This window comes from Gavialis gangeticus, unplaced genomic scaffold (assembly GCF_001723915.1).
Source record: "Gavialis gangeticus isolate Ggan-Ray unplaced genomic scaffold, GavGan_comp1, whole genome shotgun sequence".
Taxonomy (NCBI): Eukaryota; Metazoa; Chordata; order Crocodylia; family Gavialidae; genus Gavialis; species Gavialis gangeticus.
The window spans coordinates 22,015,017-22,029,955 of NW_017729014.1; the positions used below are offsets into that span (position 1 = coordinate 22,015,017).

Consider the following 14,939-nt stretch of genomic DNA (forward strand, 5'->3'; position numbering starts at 1 on the left):
CGGGAGCTAGTTAGTGTTCCAGTCTCACCAGTTACAGACTAACGTGTTCTAAAATGAACAACTAGTCAGTCCAGGCACTTGGGCCCATGGCCCAAGGGTGCATCTGCCCGTCCTGAGCAACCCGCTGCTCAGACCCACCCCCTCCCCCCCATGTTAATAGTAGGTTATTATTCCAGTAAAAGAGTAACTTGGCGGGGTGATGGAGGATAGCACAGACCCAGCCCCGAGACCCCGTGAGGAAGGATCTCCCTGCAGCTGCCACAGGTCGTGGGCGGTGTAGACGAAGCGCCCCAGCGTCGGGGCGCGGTGCCGGCAGATCCCTGCGATGCAGCTGAGAAGCGAGGTACCGTGGTGCAGTCCCGAAGGCTTCGGTGGGACAGAGAGTGCAAGCTCCCATGCTGCAAATGCAGAGGCCGAGTGCTGGACCGCGCCGACAGACAGCGACGTGCCGAGTGCCCTGCAGCCGTGCTCAGGAGAATGTAAACTTGGGTGCTCTGGGAGGTGGGCCCGCCCAGCTCTCCGGCTTTGCTCTGCGGTGCGCGTGTTGAGAGCAGGAGCCAGTCATGCCATCCGGCCACCTCTGAAGCAGCTGCCTCGAGCCTGCAGGTCCCTGGGCATCAGGTGTCCCAGGGAGGCTGCTGGCTGCATGGAGTCCAGTGGGTGCGGCCCAGCTCGCTGCTCCCAGGTGACAGAGCGGCCGGCAGGTTCCTTGTGCTTGCGACAGCCTGGGGTGCTCTCTCCCCCGCGGCAGCGTCCTCCCTCCTGCGTGTCCTGCACCCCGGGGTTAACACCAGGGGTCCCGCGAGGCCCGGCCGCGGCACAGGCTGTCGCTGCGCTGCCAGGCGCTGTGGATCAGGCTCAGGGCGTCCTCGCATTTCTTCTTGACAGAGCCCTCCTGGATGGCCTTGTGCAGCAAATCGATCTGGAGCAAAGGCGGGGAGGTCACAGGACTGCCTGTGACACTGTGCTCGGAGCCGTCCCAGGTTAAAGGGGCTCCAGGGCACAGGGACACTCGGGGGCCAGAAAGCTCAGCTGGGGAACGCGAGCAGCACTGCAGACTCTGTCCGAGTCGCTGGCACTGCTGGCCCTGGGAGGGGAGAGGGGTGTGCTGGCCACCACTGCCCCATCTTCTGCTCCTCCTTCCTTGAGACTGGCCATCGGAACTGGTTTCAGGGGCAAACTGGGGATGCCGCTGTGTTAGCTAACTTGGTCCGATTTCCAGTGCATGGGGGGGAGCAGAAGCCTAGCAGAAACTCTGCTTGCAGCCCTCCCTTCTCTTCCACACCACATGGACCCCAGCCTGGCCACCCCTGCCATTCTGCTCTACTGACATGCACATGCCAAGGATGGCCCACAGCTGCCTCTAGAAAGCCAGACAGGCCGCCCTCCCACTGCCCCCTCCTTCAGTTCAGCCTCACTGTGTGGTGGGCGAAGCAGGAGCACACAGCTCACCCACAAGCCGCAAACTAATGCGGCCAGCACTGCCTCGCCTCTGCTCACCTGGTAGATGTCTTTCCAAACGGTGCTCAGTGCCGAGAGGAACCTCTCCAGTTCTGTAGTGCAACTGAAGTACAGGACCCAGGGGGGCAGGAACTGCTCGCGGTCCTTAGCAAACTCCTAAATGCCAATGGAGAGGTGTGGTGGTTATTTAGGGAGCCAGCCCCCCCCCACCCAGCATCCGTCAGGCCCTGTGCTGCTACACGGATATGCCCCACACTCACTATAATACAGTACTCCTTGCCCGCCTCTGTGGAGATGGCAGCGACGTCCGTCAGCTCCACAGTGCCGAGCGAGCGGAAGAAGCTCGTCTGGCAGTCTTCATGGCAGGTGAAGACCTTCTCATCCGCTATCACGAGGCAGCAAGGGATGCAGGGCACGGGCACCACCCCCTGCGGGATAACCTGACGGGGGAGAGGGCAACCCTTAGCAGCACCACTCTACGAGCTTTCCCCTCGACTTCTATGCGAGACTTCCCACGGGCATCCGGGGGCTTCTCCAGATGCTGCTCTGTGCGGCAGCTGAGATGGGTCAAAAACCAAAAACAGCTCCTAGGGCCAGACCCAGGGCTGGAGTGAGGCAGAGCTTCTCCACTGGCATCAGGGAGCTCCTGCTGATCTACTCCAGTGGAGGGCCTTAGCCCGGCCTCAGGACCCAGCTGCTAATCCCCTCCCCTGCAGCTCCACCCTGGCTGGGCTGGAGGTTTTGCTTCCTCATTTCACCTGAACAGACCTCAACAGCTGCTGTCCAGGCATCCCTTTTGTGCAGTCACGGAGACCCTAGAAGGCCTGTCGCATTCAGAGCCAAGGATAAGGGGACTCTGCGGGGGTCTAAACAGCGAGGTGTGCTTCCAAGCTTTGGGGGCAGTATCAGAAGAATCATCAATAGATGCTTTGCTGCAAAGCCTGGGCCTAAGATATGCCACAACTTAAGGGCACCATGCCCACTCAGGAGCGTGGTCTCCTTCCTGGCAGGGACCCCCACTGCCCTGGCTGCTGGGCTGTCTGTCAGCACTGAGTGTCCATGACAAAGCAGCACGTACAGGACGTCCTTCAAAATGCAGGGAGGCCCATGGTGAAGGGCTCCACCCATCAGGGTGTGGGCACAGCACACTTCTAAGAGGCTACAAACCACCAGCCACAGCCACTCCACATGCCTGCTGCCCAGGACCAAAACTACCCTGCACCAAGGACTGCCAAGGACACCACTACCCCACACCAGAGGCCCCAGAGAGTCCTGAATGATGGGGGTCCCAGGAAACCTGTAGCCAGTGGGCTGGACAGGGGTGTGGAGAGCTGGGATGTGGAGCTGCAGGAAGCCTGGGCGTAAGACAGACAGAAAAGAGGGCAATGCTGGATGCCAGCTCCTCCATGGAGTACCAGCCAACAGGGGCTGCCGGCTGGCAGGTTTACACCAGCCTGGGGAGTGCTGACCCTAGCCAGGCACGATGGAAAGTGCCCCCACTCTGCAGCCGGGGGCCTGGAGCGTGCCAGGGCAGCAGCTCACCCCTTTGGAGACAGCCTGGCAGAAGTACTGCATCCAGTCTGCCATCTCCTCCTCATTCTCGGCACTCAGCTCCAGGGACGGGCGGTCTGTCAGGATCACCTGGAAGGAGTGGGGTCGCTCCGTGGTGTTCGACCGTCGGCACCCACCACACTGCTCCCCCCTGGCGGGCAACAGAGCAGAGGGGTGGGCTCGAATCGCTGGAGTTCAGAAACCTAGTTACTGTCGGGCCGGGTTCTGTCCCCATGTGCCGGGGAGCGGAGACGAGGCGAGGTGCATCACACAACCCCGCTCAAGGCTGTGGGGGGGGAGCGGAGGGGGGGCATGGTTGCACTGCAGGGTCCAAGCTCTGGGGATGTTCTCCCTGTGAGAGCGCGTGCAGCCCAACTCCAAGGCAAGACCCCTGCTGGGAATGGCCTGTGGCTGGTAGGTGGCTTAGGCACGGGGCAGTCTGCTGCACCTGGGTTGTGCACCACAGTCTCGTGCGTGTGAAACTGGCCATTGACAAACCCATCGCAATCACATGCTTTGTAGTCAGCAGGACCGGGTGCTCCTGCCAGGACTGGCCCAAAAGCCCTGAGCCTCAGATCCCTACTAGCCAGCCAGCAGGGTAGCTCCCACCCCCACCCGAGAGCAGGCAGCTGATAGACCAGGCCTCATTTGTCACTCAGAGGATCTCAGCGCTCTGAGGAGTGTCTCAAGCCAGACTCCCGCTAATTCATAGGGACCCATGTGTGTACAGGGGCCAGCAGCTTCACCCAAGAGTCCACGATTTATAGGTGGGGAAACAGACTGACATTGTAAGTGCCTTGCTCAAGGTCACCCAGGGGGCCAGTGGCGGAGTCAGATACAGCACCGAGTGCCATCGTCCAGTCTCCTCCCTGAATTATTTGATTTTGAGATGGAAAGAAAACTGCTGCAGTGTTGCAAATCTGACCAACTGTCTGCTTTGGAGAGGAGGCAGATCTCTGCCTGCTGGCATTGCTGCTAATATCCCGACTGCTGCTAGGCACTGCTTACCCTCCGTGGACATGCACTGAGTGATCTCAGAGCAGGCTGGAAGGACCTCCCCAGATCAGCTAAAATACAGGGTAAAACACCGGTAGACGAGAAACAGTGCTCACTCTGCAGGTGAGTGTCGAGACTGAGTGATGCTATCTACTGTCCAGAGCAGGTAGGTCAGGGGTGAGATGAATAGGGCCACTGTTCTGCACTGCAGCTAATGAGCTAATGCCCACTTACCCCATGGTCACAGAGAGCAGAGGCGTAACATCGGTGCGGTCTGGGTACTGGTATAAGATGCCGTTGCTGCTAATTGGAAAGACAAGACACGGGCTACGTAAATCAATCTGCGCAACCTGAACAGCAGCATAATCTTCCCCTTGCCTTGGCCAGCAGCTGATATATAGCTCCTGCACCCCACAAAGCAGTGGATCTTTGCTGCTAGCGTGGAACAGGCCACAGCACAGACAGATGCAAGGTTTATAGTTCCATAAGTGACTTAAAAAACACACACCAGAGCAAGGTTTAATCTGGCTAGCTCAGATACCAATGGCAGTCAACATGCACCAGCTTGCACTGAAGTTTGAGCTAGAAGCCCAGGCACCTACTCAGGGTTCTGGGTGGGCTGAAGCCTTTGGCACCATATTTTTTCTGCTACCAGCACCCAAGCTAGCTGGCGTGAGTATGCCACCACTCTGCAATCCCACCTCTAGCTGCAATGAGGTGCCTAACAGAGGACTGGACTCGAGGCCCAGGTCCAGCTTCCTCCGTGAGGACATCCTGCTTTACTTGTGAAGAAAACAGTAGGCTCCAACTGAAGTCCCATCCAGGCTCTTCGCCCCTCAGAGAGCCTGGGAACAGTATCTTGGCTGACAAGACCTGCCTTGGATAAAACCTAGCTGTGCACCTTATAGAAGCCATTGCTGATCTCAGCGAGGGCTCAAGGTGCTCAAGGAGTCTCTGGTCTCCTCCTACCTGGCCTCACTGAGGTGTCTACAACCCCCCCCCGACCTAATGCCTTCCCTGCCACCCTCACATCTCAGATGTGAGTTAGAGCGCCTATGGAAATGCAGTCCCATGTCCTACCTGAGCACCACAAAGCAGGTCTTCCATTGCTCCTTGCCCAGGTACGAGGTCCCGGCTTTGTAATACAGGATGCCCTCCTTTGTGACTGAGTTCTCAGCAGAAGTGTAATTGCTAGGAGCTGGTCCCAGAGCCTCGTCCATGGGGTCCTCCCAGTGAACAAGGCCATAGAAGCGCACGACCACTTCAGAAGCCTTTGACAGACAGACAGACCACAACGTTACCAGCCTTTCAGGCCTAACGGCTGGGTGGGGGGGATGGTGGGAGCCCGGCTTGGGAGCCAGCACTGCAGAAAATGCAACCTCAAGGGCCTTCATAAAGGAAGCCTGGCAGCAAGCTGAGTCCTCCTGATGGGGACTGCATGGCACAGTCATCACTGCACCTCCTGGTATAGGGCACCTGCCAGCTTAGGCATCTCCAAGCACCTACTGGCAATTAAGCCTCAGACCTGGCCTCTAAGGCTCGCTTCATCTGCTATGAAACCTGCCAGCGCCTCTGGGTGAACAGCATGGCGCAATGGGTGAGGAAGACTGACAATTCAGCAGGGAAGATAAGCCTGCCCACATGCATGGGGTAATCAGTGTGGGCAGAGGACACCGTAGGCCAGGGCCCAGGGACCTACTGGAAGCCCTTCCCGAGAGCCCGTGCATTAAGTGGGGACCCAAACGGGAACATCCAGTGAAGATTAGATTTAAAAAGTGCTCGTCACTCCCACCTCACCTCGCACTTGGACTCTTGGGCCACAAACTTAGCCAGCGCCAGCTTCTCCATTGTGGCATCAGTGAGGATGCTGGGATACGGTGGTTCCCGGCAGCCTTTGATCATGGCTGACTTCAAAGAGACCAAGAAGAATCTGGGAAGGACAGAGAGCTTTGGTGAGATCCCGTCTTGGTACCAGACCCTTAAGAAGTGCAATACCCAAGAGATCTAAGCGCCAGCCTGGGTCCTGGCTCAGAAATGACAGCGTGGAGCTGATCCTGCCACGGGGTCTACAGGAGCAGACCTCTTTCAACCACATGACAACAAAGGGGTTTCATACACCCACAATGTCTCTCCTCCCTGGGTCAGCTTGGAGAATCAGTGCCCAAACGTGCCAAAGGGTCTTGATATCAAGTCTGACGGGGATGGACGCATGTCTGAAGGAGCCTGCCTGAGAACGCTGCACTCAGGGACCTGAACTTACACAATCCTGCTGAAATAGTGTGGTGGGAAGGAAAGCCAACTGATTTAGCTTAAAACAGGAAGGTGCTGCCCAAGGGCCCCAAGGCACCCACAAGTCCGCCAGGGCACAGGCCACTTACAGAGTGAGGAAACAGCTGCAGGTTTGTCAGTGACCTCAGAACTCAAGCAATTTATCTTCATCCATCAAGGGCGATATAAAAAAGAGCAAGTGTCCTGCTTAGGGGCACTCAGTCCCAGCCTGGTCTTGGAGAGAAGGCTTATGTCGCACACTTATTCTGCAGTACAAGCAGGCATGGCAGTTTGCAGCAAAGCCTGGTCACTGGTGCACCTTGGGAACCACACACACGAGCAGTGCAAGAATGACAACTGGGATAATGCAACTGGAAGCTGCAGGCTACACACTGGAATTTCAGCCAGGAGAGGGAGCTGCTGGAGTGCTTTGCAATTCAATCCAAGAGGTTTTAAACCATTTAATTCAATCCAAGTGTTAAACCATTTCCAGGACTGGACTATTGTACTTAAAACAACCTCCAACTCGCATGCAGCTTGGGGACTTTGAAACAGCAGAGAGATCATAAGATCCAGACTCTGTTTCAGACGGTAGGCTTTGATCAGAGGCACTTGCCTTAACTTAATGAGGCCACTATAGATATACAAGGGACAGCCCCGAGGCCTTGAGCAAACTGCTGATAAATAAACCCATGCCCGAGGAGGGACAGCATCACGGCTGTGCACAACCATCTAACTTACTCTGTTAGGGCCACGTCGGCGGTGTCCAGCAGGAACTGCTTCCTCCGATTGGTACAGACCAGTGTTACCGTCTGTTGATCCAGGCCAACCTGTCGTGGTAACACGTCAGTGGCTGAGAAGCAGGATGGGGACAAGGCCTTGGAGAGAAACTCCCCCCCGCCCCCTCTTGGGCCCGATGCGACACCAGCTAAAAGCTAAAGGGGAAATATATTTATGGGGGAGAGGGTGCTTCCTCTGAATCCCCAGTTGAGATCCCCCACCTTGAGACCACACACCTTGTAGTCAGGCAGGATTGGCTCCATGACTCCACTACCAGAGATCACTCCCCCAAGCAGGGCAAGGCCCCTCCCAATACTCGTGTGATGCTCCCAAATCCCAGACGCCAGAAGGAGGCTGCAAAATGAATCCAACCCAGCCAGGCAAAAACTACAGGCCTCTTCCTGGTCATCCCCTGTGCTGGGTCCTGGGCCCAGGGGGGTCTACATCAGCTGTTGTGGACTCAGCCTGAACTCACCGAGACGTAGTCAAGCTCATTGTAGGAAACGGCCTCTTCCACCATGTAAGGCTTTTCCGCTGCTCCTGGCACAGGACACAGGGGAGTGTGAGGAACTGGGAGAAGGGAGATTTCCAAAACTCAGCACACAGACTCGCCCTGGTCTGCCCCGTGGCTTTTGGCCTGTAGGCCAAGCCTTCTCTCTTGCAGAATTAGCCATCCCAGGATTCTTGTGAGCAGGAGATCTGAACTTCTAGTACCAGAAAAAGGAAGACCTGTACCTTTCTTGCTCCCTCAACAGCTGTGAAATGTCCCTCAGCAAACTGCCCCTGGCATGAGCCCCTGCACCGGGGTGTGCAACCTGGAGGCCCCCCCCCAGCTCCCTCACTGCACATCCAGGCTTCTCAAGGTGAAACCCCTACGGGACCAAAAGGCCTCACTGGTGTCTGCGGTGCTTCACAGGGAGGTAGTAGAGAGGCCGCTGGGCGGGGATACCTTTCCGGATCAGGTAAATGTAACAGTCCGTCAGCAGGACATAGACGAGCTGGAGATTCCCCTCCATGTGCCCCGTGCTCATTCGGATCATCTGTGCAGGGAGAGAGGAGAGATGCCTCACCAAACCATGCTTCTGGTTTGCTGTTAACATGGGCACTGGGTCTCTGGGATGCAGAAATGCGATCCTGCCTGCAGCATAAAAAGATCCTGGCTGCAGCAGCAGGGCTAGCAGGCAGCCTGGCTCTTTAGTGTAACCCAGGTTATAACCGTGTTCCTACCAGGGCTGCGGCCTTGGAGATGACCAGCTCTGCGAGGTGGCTCTGAACAAGGTTAGGCTCCATCTCTGTGACAAGACAGAAGCGTACTTATCGCCTGGCTGATACCACTGCTCCCACACTCGCGTAGCCCCTGGCGCTCATGGGATGGACTGAGGCATCCCTGCTACTGTCCAGCGCAGGCTAAATGAGCCTTTGTCTGAGATGGTTTACAGGGGTGGCCCTGCCCTGAACAGGAGGCTGGACTAAGTGGCTTTCCCAGCCTTCTCTCTCTCTGGTTTTGTGACTGGTTCACCGTGCCACTGCCCTGTCTGCAGCTTTCCAGACAATGGTCCCATGTCCTGGGTCGCTGCTGCATGGGAAGAGACAGAATCGCTTGACTGGACAAGGCCAATCTTACCCTGAACAGCTGCTCCTCGTTTTCCCGAAAAACATGGATCATCAGCAGCAACAGATGGTTGTTATCCACCCTGCCGTGGGAAGGAGGCAGGGGTTAAACACGCACAAAGACCTCTTTCTCCCTCAAAGAATCCCAAGGGTGGAAGGGCCAAGGAGCATGAGGCACCTCAGGTGCCACCTAGAGACGTAGCGTATAGCTGGCATCGGGCCCCAGCATGCAAGGCTCATCTCCGTCTACACAGCCTCCATGGGGATCAGGACAGAGCAGGGAGGGCTGGGATCTGAGCACCACCACCAAACCTGCAGGGCTACTGCTTAGCTGGCCTTGCTCAAGGCCACGGCAGGAGCAGGGAGCACAGGCACCATCCGTGTTACCCACTAGTAGCAGGAGCTCACTCGTGGGGGGGAAGTGTTTGCAGTTATTCCCACTCTGCAGGGCTCCTCAGCACCATGCTCTGTCCCCCACGACTGGCCAGGGCTCCCCACGGTGCCTGAAAACTCCTCCAGGCCAGCGAGGGGGAAGAACTGCCTTACAAAGCAGCTCTCCTTGCCTGGAGGTGGGGACTCTCCACAGAGCGGTTTCCCCTTCTGCCGTCAGTGCCCTGCACACAGCGTTCATCTGCACTGCTGCAACATGCCGCTGCCCCCAGGCCCAGCGATGCCGTTTTACCTGAACTCCGACGGATGGGCCATGTCTGAGGGGCTGCCCTGGCCCTCCTCCACCCCAGAGTCCTCAGCGCTGCTCAAGGAGGGACTGGGCTGGTCTCTCTTGGGCTTGCTGGGTGCCTCGGCGCTGGCAGTTTCAGTCTCCCTGGCTTGGGGTTTAGCCACCTCCTCTTTGGAGTCCTCTACAGCCCCAGCCGCTTCTCCCTTTCCTCCTTCTTCCTCTTGTCCAGCAGCTTCAGGGCTACCAGGAACATGTGACGGTTGGCCATCCCCTGCAGAGTCATGGTTGCCACCACCTGGTGCAGGAGCGTTTGGACTCTCAACGGTAAAGCGGTAGAAGTCCATGGGGGTTGAAATCCCCTCACTAAAGTCGCCAGAGGGCGGCCCATCTGGGGTCTCCCCTGGCGTGCCGGTCCGAAAGGACTGATCGGGGGGCTCAGCGCGGGAGTTCCAGCCGCTGGGGTCCAGCTGCCCGTTCAGTTTGTCGATCACTTTGCTCAGCGGCTGCCCCACGCTCTCCATGGAGGTGTCCTTCATCTCCGGGATCCGCAGGTCCAGCTGGCTGAGGGCCGAGTGCTCGCTGCTTTCCTCCGGCCTCTCCTGGCCCTCAACAGCCTCTGGACAGGGAGGGCTGCTGGATTTCTGCAGCTCAGCACCATCACTCAGTCCGTTCACGCCACTGTCCCCACTAGACTCGGCAGCAGCAGAGGGGGAAGGATTCGCTGCTTCCTCCAATTTCACTTTCTTTTTCTTGCCTGTCTTCTTCTTTTTAGCTAATCTGCAAAGTAAGAAACCAGCATGGACGTTATCAGAATCCGGCCTTGCACACAGCGCCTATGGGAAGGGCACCTACACTTGTGATAAAGCATCAGGCTTGGGCATCTGTACACTTACCCTTTTCTGCAGGGACAGCTCACTACTACTAAAATGATTATCCTGTGACAGAAACAGCTTACAGTAGTGAAACTGGTACAGGTTTCTTCGTTGAATCAGACCGAAGAGCTAATCCCCAAGCACACCCACACATGCACACAGAGCCTTTCAGCCAAAAACTACATTGCCCTCTCTTGGCGTTCAGAAAAGCTGCACAATTTTGGTAGCCTGGTAGCACGTACAGATGGGCAAACCAAGGCACAGAAACTAAGTGACCTGACTAGAGGCGCCTACTGGGAGTCGGTGGCAGAAGCAGAAAGGATCCAAGTATCACAGCTCGCTTCCCCGCTCTGTTGGTTTGACAATCCAAGCTGACACCAGCTGGGTTTCAGTTTCTGGAGAGGCTGCACGTGGAGATGCAGTGATGCTTGCTGCCATTAGAGAGAGTCGCAAGCTCCAGGATGCAGCTATATTGAGGCTCTAGTTAGGAGCATCATACTACACGGGCTCCTTAGCAAACTGGTTCTGCCATTAACATGGAGAGTGACGTTCCTGTCTACAAAGCAGCGGTCCTCAACCTTTTCAGACTCAAGATCCCCCTTATCTCGTGACTCATGCCTACACACCGAGCAGGGCTAACAGTGCATCACGCCCCATGGCACCCTTGACAAAAGCTTGGGTTGTTTCTCTCTCTCTCTCTCTGTGTTTCTAATCATTGGTTATACTGCAGTCATCTATTCTAGACTCACTTGGTGGGTCACTGCAGGCGCCTCTTGTGCTGGTAGAGGACAGCCGGACCCCTAGCTAGGCGCATATCTGGGTTCACCTCTCTATTCTGTTATTCTACCGATCACGGGAGTAGCTGCATTCAGTGCTGAATTACTTTAATCCTGTGCTACGTCACAGGTTCTCCAGAATACTTGTTGCATCCTGTTCCTCATGCTGCACCGTCAGTTTTGGATCAGTCAAAGCCTAGGTGTTCAAGTGACCCTTGCCCACACAGTTCCCCAGAGGCACCCACAGATTCCTCTTCTCGGATCTGGGCAGCTCGGTACCAACCTGATGACTTCCAGCTCTGCGCAGCTCTCCGACTGGTCCGTGCCTTCTGCGGCTGCGTCCACCCGCTCCTGGGAGGCGGCATGCACGGGGGTGGTCTCGCTGGAGGACACTTCGGCCTTCTCGTTGAAGGGGTTGTAGCGCTGTGTTGGGCTCTTCATGGAAACCTTGCTGCCGTTTGTGTCAGAGGCCACGGAGCGCGGGCAGCTGAGAGTATCCGTGAGGTCTCCGTCTGGCAGAGGGGAAAAGCAGAGTCCTAGTCAGAGGCTGCCACCAGAGCAGGAATCCTAACCGAGCGTTTGGGTGTCAGTCAAGCAAGGCTGTGCGCACGTGCTGGGCTCTGAAAGGTCATGGCCAGCAGCACCACTCTAGCAGAAACTATCTAGGCTTGATACTAAAACTGCTCATTATGCCGGTACCATCAGGAGCCTCCTACGGGCACTTAGTAAATGGGCAACCGTGAGGCCCGAACTGCAGAGCCCAGTGCCACAGGGTGGGAACTGGCCTCAATTTGCCTTTCACAACAAATGGGAAAAAAAGCCTGTGTGTTCCCACGGGAACTCACTAGCGACCGGCAGCCTTCACACAGTTTCCGGAGGAGACGGCAACTGCCAGTACAGTAGGGACCGACAGCACCGGTGCATCACGGGCTAAGTGGGGGATATCAACCAGATACGTGGCCCATCGTGCTCCTCTGTCAGGTAGCAGCTGCCAGCTGGAGGCTCCAAATGCCCACTAGCAGCTACAGTACACACGCTGGGATCGGAGGGAGTTGGGGCCTGAGTAAGCTGCCCTGTGTGCTCTAGCCTTCATGGTGAACTCCTGCTCGGAGGACAGGTGGAGCAATTTGGGGAAACTGCAGTAGAAAAAAATCTCGGGCACAAGTTTAATGTGTAGGTGTGGGGAGGGGGAGCTGGAATCTGCAGCACTTCAGGCCAAATGGTAGCTTAGACATCATCCTATCAGACAGATCTGACAGAGTGGGGACACCAAACTGATTCCTTTGGACCCATTTCCCAGCTCTTCCCTGAGCTGCCATGCAAAGACCTGGGGATGGGCTGAAGAGGAGTCAGAAGCGCTGTGAAGGCACCACCTCCAGACCTCGCGGATGGAAGATCTGGCATTGCCACCCCTGTTAAAGGCACAATACTGATGGGGGTCCCACGGCAGACGTGACAAAGCTTACTTGGTCAGAGAAGTTACCCTGCAGGTATGTGATTTCAAACAGCCCTACAAAGCAGCTCTCGGTTAACCTTTCCAATTTTCTGATGAGGAATCACAAAAAGATCGGGAAAGTGTACGAGCACAGATTCTCAGCTCTCCATCGAGGGACAGCTGAATACCTAGCTTCTTTCTGATGCTGACTTCTCCCTAGGTGCTTGGCTAGCATTAGTTCTACCATTCCTGCTGCCATGAGCTCTCTGGCTTACAACAGGACAGGAGATAGGAGATTGCAGGGCACAAAATAATAAATGGGAAGCTACTTTCCTCCTGACATTTGATATGCAATGTTGGCCAGAGTTGTGGGAGGAGAAGCACAGCACTTACCAGGCAGCCAGTGTCAAGGAACAGCACAGAGAGCAGAAAAGCCTTAGCACAACTGGCCGGGCTAGTGTTAGTGGGAACGGACAAAAAGAGGATTTGTGGGCTCATGCAGTTCTTGCTCAGGGTTATGTGGCAACAAAGTCAGATCAAGGAATATCACCATGCCGTTCAGACAGACATTCTCAAACACTGTTGATTGAAAAGGCCGAATAAGAAGCTCTCAGCTGATTTGCTTAGCACAATTAAGGGTATAGGTTTGGCTCGGAGGTCTTGAACAGGAAAATGAAACTGTTTGCTTAAACCCAGCCTTTATAAAGATGGGGGTTTTTGGAAATTTTATTTTCAAAGCAGTGTTTTGTTTCAGGTCTGACCTGGCCCTACAACTGGCAGAGTAAGAGGTCTTCATAGGGGACCCAACACTGACTAGAGACAAAAGCAAAGCTGACTGGCGTGATCTTGATCTGCACTGTCCAAATGGAGTAAAATGGAAAAACTTAATGGGCTTTTAAAAGCAATTTTAGTTCCAGCCATGTAATTTATTACCTTCGTTACTAATATGGATATTTGATCCTGTCCAACAGAAAGGATTGCATCCTGATGGGTCCATTTAAATGAGGAAAAGTAGAAGGATTCTTAACCACTTGATTTTGGGGTATGTGACAAAGAAATCCGTTCAGCAAGCTCAGGCAGGAGAGAGGGGACTTTTCGATGCAAGACTTGCTTTGGTAGAGCTCGGATCAGCTCTATACAATACTGATTAAGTGGATACCAGCCCTGATCCTGCAATCTGCCCCTGAGGGGAAGCCCTCGGTGAGGATCTGGCACAGGGTTACACATGGAAGCTACAAACAGAAGCAGCACCAATCTCAGACTGCTACAGCACGTTTCGTGTCCTCCCCCAGCCCACAAGACAGCATGTACTCTTAAACAGTCCGCTGTTGCTTTCTTTCAAAGGCAATCCATATTTTCTACACCTGAGTATAGATGCAAGTTTAAGAAGCATATTATAATGGAACAATCCTCCAGAACTGAATACAACCTCCAATTCAATACAGCAGCCACTCAGTCTGGCTTGCCTTATCACACCCTGCATGTTGACTGTTCCAGGGAGCAGTAATGATTGGTAATATATACATCAGTACATCTACTAATTAACCCACCATAGCAAGCTAACACCAAGGCCAGCCACCACCCACGCTGTTCAACATCAGAGCTACACCAAACTTAACTGCTTCCCTCCAGGACAGCTAGAGAACCCAACCCAAAATTACAGATTGAGAGAATATGCATCTTGTCTTAGCAGAAGCTGCTGCAGAGAGCTGTGAAAGAGGGCTGGCCTTTGGGGAGAAGCCAGTTACCACAGCCCCGCCCCCTCCTCCATCCCTTAGCAGCAAGCACTGCAGGGAACAGTGGCTGGAAGCTATATAGGCAGGTTAAGTCAGTCCTGTTTTTCCCAGAATAGTGAAGGCTGTTAGGCCCCTGGCTGCAGAGAGCTCCCAGACACCCCAGAATGAGGCCAGATCCCACGTTACTCACTTGCGACTGAACCATTCAAAAGTGCAGTGGTTTTCATTCGTGGCTACTCAGCTGATGCTCTGAAAACCACAGAGTTTCTCTCTTGTGTTTCAGGAAATAGAGAAAAACATTTCAGAGGGGAGAGAAAGTTAGCAACTGAAAGGCATCCTAATGGAATTCCAGCAGCTCGTTCCCCAGACGCTGCCTGAATGTACCGGTCTGATAAACCTGTGTAATGGAGGGAATCTGTCCAGCTTTAAGCTACAAATGAGAGTATACAGTACATCCATGCTTCCTCCAGGGGTAATGCAGAGAGATTTCCTAATCCAGTTGCATGTGAAGAATACACGCAGACATCTGCTGGTGTATTTATGTGAACGGCGATGACGCATCGCATTTGGAAAAGGACAGCACGCTGCTGAAATGCAGATATGCCCTTCACACAAAGCCACAGACGTAGCTGACAGCCGCACTTAAAAAGGTTAAATAAGTGGTGCCGTGGCAAAACAGAATGAGGTCTTTAGCTGAATGTGATGGCTTCAAGAAATATTTTCAGGCTGGAAGTAGGCATGGGTCAAAGCCCAACGGGGGGGGGGGGGGGGGGG

At 55.0% G+C, this 14,939-nt stretch overlaps 1 protein-coding gene across 1 annotated transcript in view; it reads right to left on the reverse strand.

Moving 5' to 3' along the window:
* Nucleotides 1-10: 10 nt before the first annotated feature.
* PLEKHM2 (pleckstrin homology and RUN domain containing M2) overlaps nucleotides 11-14,939 on the reverse strand; it is a 51,938-nt gene continuing 37,009 nt past the window's right edge. Inside the window, exons 9-21 of the mRNA XM_019511990.1 lie at nucleotides 11,278-11,506; nucleotides 9,350-10,123; nucleotides 8,681-8,750; nucleotides 8,006-8,096; nucleotides 7,532-7,626; nucleotides 7,018-7,106; nucleotides 5,806-5,938; nucleotides 5,089-5,279; nucleotides 4,243-4,311; nucleotides 3,004-3,163; nucleotides 1,722-1,901; nucleotides 1,501-1,617; nucleotides 11-922 (exon numbers count right to left, since the gene is read on the reverse strand). Coding sequence (XP_019367535.1) covers nucleotides 785-922; nucleotides 1,501-1,617; nucleotides 1,722-1,901; nucleotides 3,004-3,163; nucleotides 4,243-4,311; nucleotides 5,089-5,279; nucleotides 5,806-5,938; nucleotides 7,018-7,106; nucleotides 7,532-7,626; nucleotides 8,006-8,096; nucleotides 8,681-8,750; nucleotides 9,350-10,123; nucleotides 11,278-11,506 — 2,336 coding nt within the window. The 3' untranslated portion in view covers nucleotides 11-784. The remainder of the gene's footprint in view (nucleotides 923-1,500; nucleotides 1,618-1,721; nucleotides 1,902-3,003; nucleotides 3,164-4,242; nucleotides 4,312-5,088; nucleotides 5,280-5,805; nucleotides 5,939-7,017; nucleotides 7,107-7,531; nucleotides 7,627-8,005; nucleotides 8,097-8,680; nucleotides 8,751-9,349; nucleotides 10,124-11,277; nucleotides 11,507-14,939) is intronic.